This window comes from Mirounga angustirostris, unplaced genomic scaffold, assembly GCF_029215605.1.
Source record: "Mirounga angustirostris isolate CCGP_5_RB_7025 unplaced genomic scaffold, mMirAng1.0.hap1 SCAF_2, whole genome shotgun sequence".
In the NCBI taxonomy this organism is placed as follows: Eukaryota; Metazoa; Chordata; class Mammalia; order Carnivora; family Phocidae; genus Mirounga; species Mirounga angustirostris.
Genome location: NW_026991710.1, coordinates 31170807 through 31189552, shown reverse-complemented (window position 1 = coordinate 31189552; position 18746 = coordinate 31170807). Strand labels below are relative to the sequence as shown.

The window sequence follows — 18746 nt, the reverse complement described above, 5'->3', positions numbered from 1 at the left end:
TCGTTGCAAATGGCAAAGTTTCTTTTTTTTGATGGCTGCATAATATTCCATTGTATATATACACCACATCTTCTTTATCCATTCATCTGTTGATGGACATCTAGGCTCTTTCCTAGATGGACATTGCTGCTATAAACATTGGGGTGCGTGTGCCCCTTCGGATCACTACATTTGTATCTTTGGGGTAAATACCCAGTAGTGCAATTGCTGGGTTGTAGGGTAGCTCTATTTTCAACTTTTGAAGAACCTCCATACTGTTTTCCAGAGTGGCTGCACCAGCTTGGATTCCCATCAACAGCGTAGGAGGGTTCCCCTTTCTCCGCATCCTCGCCAACATCTGTCGTTTCCTGATGTTAATTTTAGCCATTCTGACTGGTGTGAGGTGGTATCTCATTGAGGTTTTGTTTTGTATTTCCTGATGCTGAGTGATGTTGAGCATTTTTTCATGTGTCTGTTGGCCATTTGGATGTCTTCTTTGGAAAAATGTCTGTTCATGTCTTCTGCCCATTTCTTGACTGGATTATTTGTTCTTTGGGTGTTGAGTTTGATAAGTTCTTTATAGATTTTGGATACTAGCCCTTTGTCTGATATATCATTTGCAAATATCTTCTCCCATTCTGTCGGTTGTCTTTTGGTTTTGTTGACTGTTTCCTTTGCTATGCAAAAGCTTTTTATCTTGATGAAGTCCCAATAGTTCATTTTTGCCCTTGCTTCCCTTGCCTTTGGCAATGTTTCTAGGAAGAAGTTGCTGCAGCTGAGGTCGAAGAGGTTGCTGCCTGTGTTCTCCTCAAGGATTTTGATGGATTCCTGTCTCACACTGAGGTCTTTAAACCGTTTTGAGTTTATTTTTGTGTGTGGTGTAAGGAAATGGTCCAGTTTCCTTCTTCTGCATGTGGCTGTCCAATTTTCCCAACACCGTTTGTTGAAGAGACTGTATTTTTTCCATTGGACATTCTTTCCTGCTTTGTTGAAGATTAGTTGACCATAGAGTTGAGGGTCCATTTCTGGGCTCTCTGTTCTGTTCCATTGATCTATGTGTCTGTTTTTGTGCCAGTACCATACTGTCTTGATGGTTATAGCTTTGTAATAGAGCTTGAAGAAGGACACTTCATTTCAATTAAATCTCACATTTTTCTTTACTCCCCATCCTACCTGGCCCCCTCCTTCATTTGATAATTCTCTTCTCATTTTGTGTCTGTGAACTGGTACTTTGCTGCTTATCTACCTAGTCGGCTCTTTGTTATTTTCGTTGACCACATCTCATGACGCCTGTGCCCGGCTCTCTGCTGCTCACCCTCCTTCCTAGAGGGGATGCGGGTCCCTGTGTGCAGGGACCTCTCGGGAGCCTATGCATGGCACCCCGGCAGGCCTGGATCTGGTAATAAGCCCATGGGATACTTTGACATGTCCACAAGTAAAGTTCTCCATTTCTTCAAAAGATGCCCCTTTCCTAGCTGCCCTATTTTTGAAGTCATAAAATAGGTCCTCACTGTTCTTTTTTCTTCTGTTGTCCCATGTACACCTTCGACAGCATTTCTCTCAATCTGTGACGATCTGCTCATGCGTTTTATTTAGGGACTGTTTCTGATGCTCCCCTACATGTTCTAAGATGTTCTTGGCCAAGTCATGTTGTTTATCACTATATCCAGTTCCCAGCCTTGTGCTTTTCACGTGATGGGCAGACAGTGAATTTTAATTTGGATAAGTGCATGAATAAAAAATGCACAGTCTTCCATTTTTATGTTTGTCCCCCTGGGCCAAAATCTTGATGCCGTCCTGGATTTTTCTCTCTTTTCCATATTCTAGATCTGTCAGTTTACTAAGTCCTTCTTTTTTTTTTTTTTAAGATTTTATTTATTTGCGAGAGAGAGAATGAGAGGCAGAGAGCATGAGAGGGAGAAGGGTCAGAGGGAGAAGCGGACTCCCTGCTCAGCAGGGACTCGATCGATGCAGGACTCGATCCCGGGACTCCAGGATCATGACCTGAGCCGAAGGCAGTCGCTTAACCAACTGAGCCACCCAGGCGCCCAGTTTACTAAGTCCTTCTAAAACATAAGCTCCACGAGGACAAGCCTCTTTGTCTGTCTTACTCAGTGATATATCACACGTGCCTAGAATGGTACCTGCCGCGTAGTTGAGTATTTATTATGTTGTAAAAGTGGTTGTAAATGTTTTACAAGTATTTATTTCATCTTCATGACACCCAGGAAGGGTGGGTAGGTTCTAATGAGTATGTGCCTTTCACAAGAAACTGAGTCATAGAGGTGCTAAGTTATTGCACAGCTACTGAGTGGTAGAGTCAGAACTTGAACCCAAGGCTCCTGGGTCCATGCTCTTACCTGCCCAGCGCCCTGTTATAATGCCACCAAACGACTCTGTGTTTCCTTTGTGCTTGACACTCCACCTGGACATGCTTTCCGCACAGTGTAGGTCCCTGCTGCAGGCGAAGAAGTGGAGCCTGGCTTGAGAGGTTTTAAAGAAATGACGCAGGTTGGGACCTAGGCTGTGAGTAGCAGGGACAGGATGGGAACTCGGACGTTTAGCCAAGCTTGGCCCTCAGCCTATGTGTTGTACTACCTGACCCGCCAGTCTCTGCGTGGCCTGTGGTTTTGGGAGACGACTCAGATTCCATGTGAACGTTCCCCGGGGTCGTCAGGTTGGTCTTGTCCCCAGCAGACGTGTGATGGAGCCGGGTGTATTTCTTTCTGTAGACAATGGTGGCAGCCGCACGTTGCAGTCCAGAACAGAGACGACCCCGGCGCCCACCAACAGTATGGGCAACGGACACCCAGAGTATATCGCATTTGCGCTGGTCCCCGTGTTCTTCATCATGGGTCTGTTTGGCGTCCTCATCTGCCACCTGCTTAAGAAGAAGGGCTATCGTTGTACCACAGAAGCCGAGCAAGAGGTGGAAGAGGAAAAGGTTGAAAAGATAGGTAAATACCTGCATCCTTTTCATGGAGAGGTCGGTGGGGACGATTTTCTTTTCTTTTTTTTTTTTTAAAGATTTTATTTCTACACCCAGTGTGGGGCTCGAACTCACAACCCGGAGATGGAGAGTCACGTGCTCTACTGACAGAGCCCGCCAGGTGCCCCAAGTGAGGGCAATTTTTAAATAAGGAATCAGTCATAGATACTTTCATCTCTACGAAGCAAAATGATCCATCTTTTTTTTTTTTTTTTTAGGGGTGGGTGAAGGGGCGGAGGGAGAGAGAGAATCTTAATCAGGCTCCACACCCAGCATGGAGGCTTTTGAGGGGCTCCATCTCACGACCTGAGCCGAAATCAGACGCTTAACCGACTGAGCCACCCAGGTGCCCCCAAAATGATCCATCTTAACAGTAGGTGGTATGTGGCATGTCAGTATAGATTTCGTAGTGACCACACCTGGAGCTTGAAACCTGGCTTTCACTTATTTAAACACCTACCAGCTCATTCCTTGTGGCTTTGGGCAAGTTACATATGCTCCGAACTTCTGCTCTGTGTAATTTAACTGGAATTTAATCTTAGTTAATTTAATGCCAATTTAATTAAGATTTTAATTTAATTTAAATGAGGACAGTAATCTCCATCTTGTAGGATTATTGTGGAATTTAGAAGATGCATTTGGTGTTTGGCACATATGGCCACTCAGTAAATACTAATCCTTACTATTATTATTGAGAGAGCTTCTAATAAGAGCAATGGGGAATTTAAATAGCTCTCACCACTTTTGTGGTATTACTTTTGCTGGGGGAGTTCTGTCTTCAATCTATGTGATTGGAATTTATATTTATTAAGTAAATAATTGTGTCAACAGCGCAGTAAAAGTATGGTAAGAAATGGTGCCTTAGTATTAATTTGAGGGTGTCTTATCTTTTCCTCTTAACATGGAGTTGTTGGTAGTATTTGGAAAAACCCAAGAAATAAAATCCTGTTTTCTCCATAGATGTTCTTTCCAACCATCCTTTAGGGACGTTTCCTGACTTGTATTTGGGGGAGTAGTAGCTAACCTTCCATATCCCTTTCAGGTCCTCATAGGGCAGTTTTTGCAGAAGAGGACATTTGGAGTTGGTCACCTTTCAAGAGAGCCAACGGGTAGAGTGGGGAGAGCTTCTTCCTTCCTTGCCAGCCGGCTGGCCTCTTGGTTTTTCCCATCCCCACTGACCTTTGAGGCAGAGAGAACCCGGCTGCAGGATGAGTCATAGGTAGCTTATGAGCACACCAAAGCTGAGTGTTTGTCAACAGAAAGTGAGCCTCCCCCCTCCCATCCTTCACAGACGCTCTGTAGGCTGGCTTAGTCAGAATTTGCACTGTCCAGCCAAACGCTCATTTTCATGGAGGAGGAAGCCGACTGGGGTTGGAGAAGACACTTTTCCAGGGACGTGAGTAGGGCATTGCACCCCTTGATTCATTCTCTGTGAACTGGGATCCCTCCCTTTTCCTTCCTCCCTGAAATTACAGTTTCCAGGTGGAGGTTTGATTTTTCTTCAAAGACTGTCCCATAATACAGTTTCCTAAGGTAAACGGAGTTTGTGGGCAAATAACCACAGCCAAAATTTAGGTCATTTGGAAGTGTATTTATATGAAAGGAGAGTCTTCTAAACATGGATGAATAATTACCCCATGTAAAAAAGAAATCCGTACTCTAAATTTATATAGTATGTCTGCAATTAAAACAAAATCCAAGGAGAATTTTATCTTTTGATGAACTGTTTTCTTCCCATTTCCCCGAAGGGTTTAAAGGAATAATGAGAGAGAACTGCAGCAGTTAGGACTGATACACACGCAGGAAAGTGAGTGGGTGTTCGGACTTGAGAAGAGCTTGATGGCTAATTCTGGTTCTTGTTATGTCTGTCATGCCAAGGAAGTCACGCTGGGCTGTGCCTCAGACAGTTTGGGGCTGAAGGAAGAAAGCCTCGACCGCTCGACCCTTGGCGCCACGGCTGAGCTTTCTGGAGACTGTTGAGTGAGGTCTCATTGCCTCCACAGAGGTGACCGATTCTAACCCGTTCTCCCCTCCTCCTCTTTCAGAGTTGAATGACAGTGTAAATGAAAATAGTGACACCGTTGGCCAGATTGTCCACTACATCATGAAAAATGAAGGTATGGATGTTTTAGTGTTCCAGAACAATTCAATATTCATGTTTTATTAAAAACCTGCCTCGAAGAGTCGGTTTGTATGAACTCTCCTGTTGATCTTTCTAGTCATTGGCAGCACCTTTTACCTAAGCTCATGAATACGTCAGCTTCCAGATTATCCCACCATGAGAATTTCACCTAAGTGTGTTTTTGAAGAGTCAGTGGGTGTGAGTGATTGCAGAAAGCCAGCCCTGGAGGCTCACCTTCAAATCCTGGCCTCACCTTGATTTGGGGAAAGTCACTTTACCTCATGGAGTCTCCGTTTCCTCCTCCGTTAAAAGGAGGGTAATAAATAATATTTACCTCATTGCACTGTTGTGACATCCTGCACATAAAGTGCTCAGTACAATAGGCACTCGAATGTTGTGTATTCCTTTTTTTGTACTTTTAAAAAAATCATGGTAAAATATACCAAACCTAAAAAAGTTACCATTAAATGTACAGTTCAGCGACATTAACATTAAGTACCTTCGCAATGATGTACAGCCATCAGCACGGCCTAGTTCCAGAACGTTTTCATCCTGCCAAACTGAAACTCTGTACCCATGACACAGTCACCCACTCCACCGCCCTCCCCCAGCCATCCTCTGGCAACCTGCTCTGCTTCTGTCTCTGTGGATTTGCCTGTTCTGTGATCTATTCTGAAGTGTTCAGACTTTTAAAAAGTTTAACCTTTGTGGACAGAAGCATTTTTTCCCTCTGAGATGTACTCTAAACTTCTGACTTCTGAAACGGAGGATGAACTGAATCTTGATTAGATAAATGAGGGTCCTCGTTCTGCACACTGGCTATTCGCTGTGTAGGATACCATTACAGAGGTGCACAGGGTGAGGCCCTCAGTAACTTTTGGAGTGTGCAGAACTCCTTGCCCACGTCCCCAGTAGCTGCAGATCGCCATACTTTGAGTTCTCCTAAGAATCAAAAAAAACACATTTTCCTTGAGCTCTGGCTTGGCCCTTCTCAGAGCTGAGGGCTACTGGGCGCACTGATGTGGCTGAGCCATTTGTCCTAAAGGTGAAATACCTCTGTACTGCTCAGGAAATACCTGTTCTGCCCCCTGCCCTTCCTTGGGGGACCCCACCCCAAAACCCTCACTGTCAGTGAGAGCACCTGCCTGGCCCAGGTTTTTTGGCTTAGAGAATCATCAATTTCAAATGGTTCAGCAGAATTTTCCTTGTTCTTTACAGTGTGCTTTATGGGTGTCATCTCATTTAATCCTCAAAATATCCCGCTCAAGTTGGTATTGTTATACCCATTTTCCAGGTGCAGAAATGAAGGCTCCAAGTAGTTGAGTTCACATGGTTAGTGAACAGCCTGGCCCTCGCTGGGTCTCTTTCAACTACACAACATGACCTCTCCTCTCATAATTGGTGGGTTTCAGTTTCTGCCGGATGTAAAACCAGATCATCAACTTTAATAGAAGGGTATTTAAAATAAGAACAAAAATGACCAGAACACTTGGCTTTGGATCTCTGTCTTCCAGAGACCTTCCTTCAGGGAACAATATTTGGTGGTGCTCTTCTTCAATACTCAATGGTGTGCATTTCTTCTACATAAAAAATGGTTTTTAATTTGCACAAGCAATACACAAATATGTTCTCGGCATGGAAACGCCAGTCATTGCAGAGGTCCGTGAGTGAGGCACGGAGTGACATGGCTTTGGGGATCTTGGGCCTTTGGGACCCGAGCTTCTAAGAGCTGGAGTAGCTGCTAAATTAGTGAGTGTGGGGTGAGGTGGGTTACTGACTGTTGAATCAGAAATAAGTAAACCCTGGAAACATTGCAGGGGTTGAAGTTTTTTTTTTTTTCTTTTTCTAATCCAAGGATTTTATTTATTTGAGAGAGATTGAGAGAGAGAGAGCGCACATGAGTGGGGGGTGGGTTGGGGAGGGGTAGAGGGAGAAGCAGACTCCTCGATGAGCAGGGAGCCTGATGTGGGGCTCAATCCCAGGACCTGGGGATCATGACCTGAGCTGAAGGCAGCCGCTTAACCGACTGAGCCACCCAGGCACGCCCCTGTCCTTTTCTATTTTATTATCTATTTTAATGCTGTCCTTTTCCTTTCTGGAAGTAGCCTCTTTGTTTCCTCTGCATTGATGACCAGTAGGTCCATTGGATAACACCTAAAGCACTGTTTTCCTTCTCCCTCCTCTAATCCCCAGTTCTCTTCCCTCTCTTCCCCTGTCCATGCTTTCACTTGTCTACCTGTGATTTGTCCAGGGACCTGTGAGGATGGGGGTGGCTCTGATCCTTTGTGTGGCCCTTGGCTCTCCTTGGCCCCCAGGAGACATCTGACCTCACCGGAACCCTTTTCCAGACATGGCTGGTGTCCAAACCACAGCTGGGGAATTAGATCCATACTTGGGTCTCTTCCCAGTTTATAACCTAGCTTTTTAGTTTGCTTTGAGGCTTCAGTCCTCTATAGAACAAATGCGTTTTTAATCTTTTGTCTATGTCATTATCAGTCTCTGAACTTAGTATCAATTTAGATCTGTTGATGTTAATTTAATTTTCCATTTTTTTAATTGTAAGCACACCCTAATATAACTTTTCTTTTAAAATTGAAAAAAAAGGGAGTAAAATGAAGTACAGCCCATCCATTACCATTTGCCATGTTTATTTAGGTTTTCTTTGCCTATATTTACATTTTTAAAAACATCTGCAATCATGATTTATGAATAGTCTTCTGCTTTGCATTTTTAATTTGGCTAATGGGGTAATATTTCACCTGTACTCATGGTGACATTGTTTATGGCTTAAATATATCATGTCTCAAATGTTGCAAATCAGGTTAGTTTATATTAATCTCTTGAGGGATAAATTTATCAGCTGACCCGCATACTGATTATTTTCTTGCTAATCTCAAGGCTTGGATTAATCACAGTGTTACCCTTAATTTTTCTTTCTAAGTAGATTGAATTGAAAAGTGTGTGGGTGGTTATCGGGGTTTTTTGAGTTCTGTGGGCATTTGGAAAGTACCTGCAAGTCCATAGCTCAGCCTCTCTGCCAGGCCCTTAAACTGTCCCATCTGGTAACAATGCAGAGTACTGTGATTATTCTCCAAGTGCCCCTGATTATTCACACCAGGCAGAGGGATCCTTTTGTGAAATTCTTATCTTGGGGTTCAATTTATGTTATGGCAAGGATTCCCTTACAAATTATCATTACCATGTCTCTGAAACTTGCTATAATGATTATGCAAATGTCCTTGCAATATTTTAAACTATTAATCATTTGGGTAGAGACTGGTACATTGAAGAAGTAAGAAGAAAAACATCAGGGTTAAAAGCATCCACCCTAGAGTCAGATGGACCAGGGTTTGTGTCCAGGTCTCTCATGCTGGCTATGTGACTCTGGCCAGTCAGTTATGATCCTTAGGGCCTCAGTCTCTATATTTGTAAAATGGGCATGATGACTCTGTCTACTCTGGGAGTTGTCAGGAGAGTTAAACATGATAAGGTCTGTAAAGCTTTTGGCCAGTGGCTGGCACACAGCGGCACTAATTTTGGGGGTGGCCATAATTCTTGCTTGGGAGATTTGCCTTGATTGCAAGGGAATCTTTTTTTTTTTTAATAATTTTATTTTTTAAATTTATTTGAGAGAGAGAGAGAGAGAGAGAGAGAGAGAGAGAGAGTACAAGCGGGGGAGGGGCAGAGGGTGAGAGAGATAAGCAGGCTCCCTTCTGAGCAGGAGGCCCGGACTCTGGGCTCCATCCCAGGACCCCGAGATCATGACCTGAGCTGAAATCAAGAGTCAGACACTTAATGGACTGAACCACCCAAGCGCCTCACAAAGGAATCTTTGAAGAGAAGTGTGGTGGGAGAGAAAACAGGGCATTCTTCTTGCGTGATTTTGACGGCTTTATACCTAGGATCAGGCAGAAATTCAGGACAGAAGAGAGGAAGCATTCTATGAAATTATTACCCTCTAGAAAATTTCTCCTGTTCTTGACAGGTTTTCCTTGCCCTGTAACTGGCTCCTCCCATTCTCTGGAAACCCAGGACAAGAAGTCTAGTTGACAGAATGTTGATAAGTGCAGGGGAACACCATCTTTTATTGCTTATTGTAATTATGAGTAATGAGATACATATTCAGCAGAACTTAATCAGACGACTGCTCTTTCGTAGTAATTTTACAACCAAATTAAAGCACGTGCTTAAGTCCACATGGTGGGGTTACATTAGAAAGTTTTCTTAACCCAGGAAACCACATGACTCCACATACTGAACCTCCTCAGACAGGGAGGGTGTGAATGATGTTTACATAGAAACTTGAGCCTACTCTTAAAGAATTCACTCATAGCAAATAAGGGGCCATTTTTAAATTTTTCTAAGAGATAGGGTGAGGTCCAGGAATACATGAATATAGAAGAAACAACACAAATCTATTAAAAAAACCGTTTTAGGGATGATTTTAATATATTTTAATCCTCTTCCTTGATCATTTTCTGATCCCATGTTTCTAAGGGAGGTCATCATTTTATAGGTGATTAATTTTCTCTGGCAACTATTTAAGCTTTCGTTTTTAAAAAGTACATTCTTATAAGTGAGTGCTATTGGTGCTATCTTTATTTTCATACCCTTTGTTGTTGTTTTCCCATTTTAATGTATGTAGTCTTGAAGTTTAGTAAATGATGGCAGAGAATAAGTGTCAACTGGCAAATTATTTTGTGTCTTCCCCAAACCTTTTCTAAACAAAAATTTATTTTCTGAATCCTTATTATTAATTAAAAGGGAAATTGACTGACATCACTAGATTATATTTAAGTTTGTCTTATAGAGGGTAGCATGCCTTTGTTGTATGGGAGAAGATACTGCCAATCTACTTCGGTACTTTTTCAGTAATCACAGGAGTCTTATTTAGGTCAAAACTTGTGTTAGGGAATGCGTTGGGACTTCATCACAGGTAGTTGTGAAGAGGGCAAAAAGAATATTTCTTTTAGAAAAGATGGTATGCTGTGTTAATATTTCTTTTTAAAAAAACCCATGCATTTGCAAGGGTTGTGAAGGGGGGGGAATGGATCATGGGGGCAAAAAAACCCTTACTATTTTGTATGTAAAACACAGATATACATATAGTACATAAACAGATATCTACCTGCATTATTATAATTTCACAAGAGGGTGATTAGGAAAAAGATGTTGCAAAAGACTCCTGGGTGGGGCAATAATTATTTAAATTAAAAAACTTAAATTTGGGGGCACCTGGGTGGCTCAGTCAGTTAAGCGTCTGCCTTCAGCTCAGGTCATGATCTCAGGGTCCTGGGATCAAGCCCCGCATCGGGCTCCCTGCTGAGCAGGGAGTCTGCTTCTCCCTCTCTCTCAAATAAATAAATAAATAAATAAAATCTAAAAGAAAAAAGCCTTAAATTTAATTTTTGAAAGGCTGAGAAGCACCATATAAACCTATAACTGTTAATAACCTGAAAGCAGTAGTGTTGAAACTAGAGTTAATTTTCCTCCTCTAGGGATGTCATTTGAGCTGTTAAATGTGAAATGTTGCTGTTGGCTCACATGGCAAATAGTGATTTTTTATTCTTCCATCTCTGGAGAATTTGTGGTTCCTCATGAGAACAGCACTTTAAAAAAATCAATGAAAAGGTTAGGAGTCAGTAATAACATTTGGCCTTGCCGATTAAATATCCAAGAGAAACTTGAACACTCACTCAGTCCTTCATCCTTGAGAGTTTGGCCACTCTGTAAGAGGCAGAAAGAACATGTGTGTCTTCGGGGACAGAGAGGGGAGTGGGGACCCAAGAAGCTTAGATTCGGTTTGCTTTGGTTGACAGCCTACCCCTAACCTAAAAATTTGGATTTTTTTTTTAATTAACATTAGAATTCTAATTTAATTCAGTCCATATTAGGTAACCTCTATGTGTGATCAACTCTTGGAAATTTAAGGTAACTGGCCAGAGTTAAGGTCTTGTACGGTCCTGAAGCTGAGCTAAGCCAAATGGCCCACCTGGAAAGTGAACCCTCTCACATCCCTGATTATATGTGGGATAGACTTGACAATACGTGGGTATCCAGAGGTTAAGGCTAATCGTTTAGGCACGTGCAAGTTATTAGAATACAGGTCTCTTAAGACCTACGTCTCACTATTTATTTAGCCAAGTGAGGTGAATGCAGGGGAATAGCAGCATGTAAGTCTCCCTTTCGTTTGGGAGGGGGAAGAAAAGTAGTTTTCTATGTTCTATTGGAATGATGTGTAGGAAGCTGGGCTCTATGGTAGATCCACTGTCCTTTGTGTAGATTCTCTGTCACTCATACTGAATTCCTGCATGGTGAAAGTTATCTGCAGATGGTGCCATTTCGAGGGGTTACCTTGGGAAAAACCCTCCCTTCTCCGGGACCCCAGGGCCCTGTGAACTGAAGGACCTCAGATCTTTTCCCAACAGCTTTTCTTCTCTTTATTTTCCTTCCAACAGCTTTTCTGTTGTGATAATTCTGTGATTGCTCATGTGATTCATTCCATTTTAATTCTTTGCTTTCTTTTTTTTCCTTAGCAAACGTTGATGTTTTAAAGGCAATGGTAGCAGATAACAGCCTGGGGGACCCTGAAAGGTGAGCACATCTCGCCCCATTTAGTGGCACTTTTTTTTTTTTCCTGCAGTTATCTGCTGGAGCAGGTTTCCCAGCTTTGGCATGGTTGACATTTGGGCCAGATAATTTTTTGCTGTGGGCAACTGCCCTGTACATTGTGGGATATTTATCAGTGTGCCTGGGCTCTGCTCACTAATGCTGGTGTCTGTCCTCTTTCCCCAATCTGTGTGACAACCCAGAATGTTCCCACACATCGTCAATGTCCCCTGGGGCGAATTCAGCCCTGGCTGAGGATTGTGGTTTTGGAGATAGGATAAAGAAGTAACAGCCTGGGAGTTGGGCACCTGGGTGGAGTCTCACCTCTGCCACGTATTGATCACCTCTTTGTGGGCAAGTTAACTCACCCCTCTGAGCTCAAGTTCCATCATTTATAAATGGAGATAACCATTGTACCCACTTCCTTGGGTTATTATAAGGAAGACAAGGGGCCTGGGGCATTGAAAGACCTCCATGGATAATGACGATGAAGCAAAAATCAGGCTGGTTGAGTTGATGACATTATAGTATTTCTCTAGAGTTTTTTATTTCTTCAGCAAGGAGCATTTATTGAATGCCTGCTCAGTGCTGGGCACAATGCTGGAGGTGGGCTTTCGCAGATGCTTGGCCCAGAGGGCTCAGTCTAGTGGGAGTGGAGCCTTGGGCATGTGGCCTTGTGATGGGAAGCATGGCCATGCTGTGCGAGCAGCAAACACTGGATGCTCTGGGGGCTCCATGGGGCCAGAGGGAAGTCAGCGAAGGTTCACAGAAGTGCCGTCTGAGCTGGACACGTGACAAGCTGAGACTGCTTGGAGGCAGAGCAGGCCCAGGGCACAAACGCTGGAGCATAAGTGTGAGGCATACCCGAGAGATTTCGGCCTGTGGCAGCCAGAGAATGTGCGGTGGACAGTAGCAAGAAGGGCCAAGAAGGCAAGTTGTTCCAAGGAATAGGGCAAGGAGTTTGGACCTTTACCTGTTTACTCTGCGGGTGGAGTACCCGGCACATCTTAGATAATCTATAGGGTGTTTGTCAGACTGGCGTGTGAGATCTGCCCTCTGTCGAGGGCACTCAGAGTGCAGGTAGGTCAGCCTAGGAAGCTCTGGGTGTGGTGTGGTTCAGAGACTCACGAGCTGGGATTTCTCCCACGTTCCAGCCCTGACCACAGACGCCTCCCTGGTGTTTGGACCGTGTTGTCTCCTGGCGTGTTGCCCTCGATTATTGTGGGGCAGTGGACAGTGCCTGTCATTGGGTTTTATGGGCTTGAGAAACGTTTGTCGAATGAATGTTGTTAAACTTGTGAATTCAACTTCCTACAATGTGGTGTTAATTTCACTTTTTTTTTTTTTTGTCTCAGAAAGCCTCTGCTGTGTGTTTTTATTTTAACGATCTAAAGAGCCTTCCTAAAGAATACCGGAAAACTTCTGGCTGTCTATGATGTTTGAGACTCTCCTCAGCCGTGCACAGTTCTTTTTAAAAGTGCAAGTGGGCCGGTTTCTGGGAGCAGAAGGGCTGGTTGATGCGGTCATAAGACTTCCATGTGCCCCTGGGGCTGTTGGCCCCGGGCTCAGGGCTCAGGACTCGGGCTTGGGCTCGGGCTCGGGCTCCGCGGTGACATGCTGCCCTACCTCCACCCGCCTGTAGCACGTCAGAGGGCTGATTCCCGGTCAGGCCAGCCCTGTCCTGTTGTAAGACCTCTTTTTCTAGCGGACCGGAGTCTCGGGGTGCCTTTTGAAGGTGGCCAACATCTGACCTATCTACGTCTGCTTTTTATAAAAGTTTGGGTGGTCTGGCTAGATGTTTTCCCAGGCTATCAAAGAATGCAGTCTCTCTTGTTTTCTGAGGCACTATAGCACAGTGGTTAAGATCACGGTTTCTAGAATTAGGCTTTCCAGATTTGGATCTCAGATCCATCACTTATTAACTGTGTGCCCTTGGGCAAGTTACGTTAACTTCTCATTTTTAAAATGAGGAAATTCATAATACCAACTTCATAGGGTTTTGAAAAGATTTAACGGAATTAACACATATCAAATGCTTAGAATACGAAGTGTTAGCTATTTTTGTTACTGTTACCAACACCGTCAACAGCTCTTGAGCAGCGATTTTGGGATCTTGACCTAAAAGCTTTCTTCCTTTGATGCAATAGTCAGTCTGGATCAGATCTTCTCTTTTAAATCATTTGATCATCTGAGTTCTTCAGGGTACATATGTTCAGGGGATCTCTTTGCTTAGAGACCTAGGCAGACGCTGGGCGGTGATTTAAAGCTGCTGCTTGCCTTGCAGGGGAGAGCTTGCCGCAGCTTGTACTTTTTGTGAGTAACCAGTTCTACCTTTTCTTCCCCACCCCCCCTTAGCCCGGTGACCCCCAGCACTCCCGGGAGCCCGCCTGTGAGCCCGGGCCCCTTGTCACCAGGAGGCACCCCGGGGAAGCACGTCTGCGGCCACCATCTGCACACGGTGGGCGGTGCTGTTGAGAGGGATGTCTGTCATCGGTGTAGGCACAAACGGTGGCACTTCATCAGACCCACCAACAAGTCCAAACAGGGCCATCCGAGGCGTCAAGGAGAGGTCACTGTCCTCTCTGTTGGCAGGTAAGATCCCTGCGGATGCTTTGGGTTTGTGGGACATGCTTGCTGTGCTGTGTGGATTTGTGCGTCCCTGTTAAATATAGAGTATGATGTCCTGAGCCTGGCTCGGGTTATATCTCTGGGCTTTTTAGATGTCTTCTGCTCTGAGTCCTACATTTTTCCAATAGCAGAAGAATCCGAAGAGGCGGCTAGGCTAGATCAGAGGTCAGGTGTATTAATTAAGGTTAAAAAAAAAATCGATTACTTGCTGTATTAGAGTTCTCCGGAGAAACAGAGCTAATGGGATACACACACACACATGCACACACACACACACACAAGATTTATTATAGGAATTGGCTTGCGTGATTATGGAGGCCAAGAGGTCCCGCAGACTGCCCTCTGCAAGCCGGAGACCAGGAACGCTGATGGTGTAATTCAGCCCCATTCTGAAGGCCCGAGAACCAGGAGGCTGATGTTCGAGAGCAGGTAAAGAAAAAACCAAATTCTTCCATCCTGGGCCTTTTTGTCTATTCAGTCTCTTAAGGGATTTGATGACACCCACCATCCTTGGTGAGGGCTATCTTCTTTACTTAATCTACGGACTCAGGAGCTAATGAATGTCCCCTGGAAGCACCCTCACAGACACACCCAGAAATAACGTGGCCCCGCGCTCTGGGCATCTGTTTGTCCAGTCAGGTTGACATGCAGCATTCGCCAGCACCCTGCTTCTAATAGATAAAGGCCAAATCTCAGCTCTGCACGGAGCAGAAGTTTGTATTTCATTTGTGCGGCCCAGAAGATCAGTGGGCGGCTCTTCAAGTAGCCATCCAGAGGCCCAGGCGCTCTCCATCTTGTGGCTCTGCCAGTAGAAGGAGAAGAGACAGGAGGACTGTTCATACGAAGAGAACAGAAGAGAGGAGGTGGAGCTGGTCCACTGCTCCGCGGTGGCTGCCACGTGACGCCCACGTGGATTCCTGCGGCTGCTTTCTTTTCGATCACGTTACCTGTGTCCGGTACCGTTGCCTTGGGGCCCCTCTGTGATGTCGAGTGCTCGCCCTTCCAGGGATGAATCCATTTGACGGCGTGGAGAATATTTGTGCAGGGGATGCTTCTGCAGTGTCTGCTGCATCCATCCTGAGTTCCAGGCGGGAACCGCCCGGCAAAAGCTACGTTTGGAAAGGCAGAAGTTAACAGTACTGCAAACGAGATCCTTCTCTCTTCGGACAGACTCGGGAGAGTGGCCTGAACTCATTGCCATCTCCCTCGTTTGCGTGCTGGCACGACTGCTTCCAAACTCGCTCATGTCTCTCTGTGCCTCAGTTTCCCCCTCTCTAACATGAGGAGGACAGTAAACACTCACCTCACTGGGTTGTTGGGAAGATCACATCAGTTGACTCACGGAAAGGTCTTAGGCCAGTTTTTGGCACTTACTATGCACTCAGCTGGTGGCTACTCTTATTATTGTGATTTTGATCTGGTCGAGTTTTATCCTGTGTTGCACAAGCAACGAGAAGAGTGCAGGGCTATTTCCCACTTACAGCAAAAGACTACAACTCATGACCGCACTGTTTTATTAAGAAGCAGAGTCATGGGAATTTGTGAATGTGGAATGTAATGAGAACCTGGGGCTTGTTTAGACAAAGCATATTTTGTTTGCTTTTTAAAAAAAAAATCTGCTGAAATTTTCAACTGAGATTCAGCATGGCTCTTGTAAATGCCCCAGATGCAATTCTCTTTCCTGGATGTAGGAACTGTGAGCGTTTAATTATAACAGGCTTCTTGTGTTGCCTAAAGGGAGACTTACATTTTGACCGAGTGGATCTGTGGTTACAACTTTTTCCTGATTCTTCTTTTACTTCCTCAGAGGCTCCCTCCTCCTTGTGGTGAGCTCATTTGGGCAAAGAAGGAGAGTGTATTTTCTTTTAGATAGTTTTAAGGGAATTTTAGACCAGAACTAGAGAGAAGCTATTATGAAAGACTTCAGTCAAACTGAGTAAATTTCCTTAACTGCTCTTTGAATTCTTAGTGAAAATCTCTTCCTGAACTCCCTTAATGTTTTTCCTAAATCCTTAATGAAAATTAACCCACATTTGCTTAAAAAATAGTCAAAAACAGAACACACACAGAAACCCTACCACCCACTGATGCTGATAAAAGACGCAGCTGGGGCTCCTCTGGCCATGTGTGTACAGAGATAAGACTGTCTGAGGGGTGCACTTGAATAAGACAGTTCTCGAGTGAACCTTTTGGTTGCATCAGTCTAACTGCAAACTAGTTGTGCCTTTAGCCCGCCTTCTGTGGTTAAAACAACCGATGGTCAACCCATGGCCTTGTTGGAAACCATAACCCTGAGGCTGTTTAAAATTTGAGTCCCTGTGCTTTCTGATGCATTTTTCATGCTCTCTACATAAAGTATCCAGCATAGTGTGTGATGTGTTGAGGGAAAGTCAGCTGGAAAGTTTGGCAGGGGACAGGGGCATTTGTGGGTGGGAATGTCCCTCCCACCCCCTTATTGAATAGGGCGTTTTTCATTGATGTCCCATTTGGCTGAGTTCGTTTGGGATCCTTTGGACTTTTGACTCACTCTTGATTCTTGTTTCCTGGAAAAGCAAAACCCATCACATCTGCTCTTTAACCCCTCAGGTTTAGAGTGACTAAAGTGGAACACAAGTCAAATCAGAAGGAGCGGAGAAGTTTGATGTCAGTTAGTGGGACTGACAGCGTCAATGGAGAGGTGCCTGTGACACCTGTGAAGAGAGACCGAACTGACACACAGTAGCAGGTGAGTCGCAGTTTGGGTGACATGGGGGTGGGGTGGGGCACGGTGGGGAGAAGGTGCTGAGAGCCTCCTTGGGTGTGGATGGGAGTGTAGGAATGACTGGGCAGGGAAGCGAGAACTGGTAGGGCTATAGGGGACTGAAGGTGATTACTCGTCTAGAGCTTCTGGTAAAGAGGCCACAAACTTGGGTGCCTCCAGGGGCCTGGCCTGCATGATGATGGAGGAGAGAGGGTTGCTTAAGACACAAGGCAGAATGGCAGGGATCATGGCAAACTAGAAATCCCCCAGCCCACCCATCGGGCTTGCGTTACCACAGGGCAGAAGGCTCTTAAGCATTGCGAGATCTTATGCAAAAAAGGGTGGAAATCTAGACTTTGGAAATGTGAAATCGCCACAGGTTTTTAAATGTTGGCAGCTTGGGACGCCTGGGTGGCTCAGTCGGTTAAGCGGCTGCCTTCGGCCCAGGTCGTGATCCCAGGGTCCTGGGATCGAGTCCCACATCGGGCTCCTTGCTCAGCAGGGAACCTGCTTCTCCCTCTCTCTCCATCTGCTTGTGCTCTCTCTGTCAAATAAATAAAATCTTTAAAAAAAATAAATAAATAAGATAAAATAAATGTTGGCAGCTTATGAAATGTGCTTTACGAAACCGTGCCGGCCAAATGAAATACAATCTTGTCGTCATTTCTGGGAAAACTGTGATTTGAAAAAGGCCGGAGCATGCAAACCAATGCTTTTTCCTTTAATTGAGCTGGAAACCAGTTTTCTTTGATATGCCACAGTTCTAGAATAGCCCTGCTAGGAATATTACTCTTCCAATCAAATATTTTGAAGTGATTTAAAAAGCAAAGGCGAATGCTTCTTGGTGGGGCAGTTTTCATTTTGGAAGATAGAGCTTGCAAAAGGAAAAAGGCTTGTGATAATTTGATATTGGCTTAGCTTTCATCTTGCTCTTTTCTTTCTGTTCTGGCTTGAGGAGCATTCGCCCCTTTCAAGTTTCTTATTATGTATGAGAGGGCGAGGGTGAGGACTTGGGAGTGATTACGCTCAGAAAGCTCCAGCGGAATGTTCAGAGCCCAAACAGGAAGGCAGAAGAGGTCACGCTTGCAAAAGGGGGGAAGGGTGGGGCCTGGGGAGGTGGACTGGCTGGGTCCTCGAAGGTTCCCGCAAGAGGCAAGGTTGAAGTTGAGCCCTGGAGTCAAGTAGGGTGTGGCTGGTGCAGAGGGGTCCGAGAGGAGTGGCTTTCAAGGGATGATCTGCCCAGGCTCAGAGGGGTTGAGGATGATCTGGAAGAGTTGGCACGCTGCTGGAATCTGTAAGACAAAGGGGTTCTGATAGCTTCCAGTGTTAGTTCTTTCAGTCTTGCATCTGGGAAGATCTGGCTCCTTCCCCTGAGATGAGGAACCAACTAGGGGCTTTCTTTATAAAAGAGAAACAGAACAGAAAAGTCTTATCTTTGGCTTCTTAGCCAGTTACTGGTGCCTTGGGAAGGGAGCCAAGAGAGATTCAGGAAAAGGAAGAGGAGGATGAAGTAATTGTAAAATTGTAAAAGTAACTGATGTCAATTCAGTATTCTAGTCTTCTGGGCATTGTACTGATATAAATCTCACATGTCACCATTATCAACATCTCCTAATGGGGTGGATACTATTATCCCAGTTTTACAGATGAGAGAACAAATGAATGGGAAGGGTAAGTTA

At 44.7% G+C, this 18746-nt stretch overlaps 1 protein-coding gene across 3 annotated transcripts in view; it reads left to right on the top strand.

The window, feature by feature from the left end:
• RELL1 (RELT like 1) overlaps positions 1–18746 on the top strand; it is a 63194-nt gene that overhangs the window by 29336 nt on the left and 15112 nt on the right. For all 3 annotated transcript variants that reach the window (XM_045881338.3, XM_064584363.1, XM_045881340.3), the window contains 5 exons: positions 2712–2936; positions 5014–5085; positions 11627–11684; positions 14055–14291; positions 16914–17052. In XM_045881338.3, coding sequence (XP_045737294.1) covers positions 2712–2936; positions 5014–5085; positions 11627–11684; positions 14055–14291; positions 16914–17049 — 728 coding nt within the window. In that variant the 3' untranslated portion in view covers positions 17050–17052. The remainder of the gene's footprint in view (positions 1–2711; positions 2937–5013; positions 5086–11626; positions 11685–14054; positions 14292–16913; positions 17053–18746) is intronic.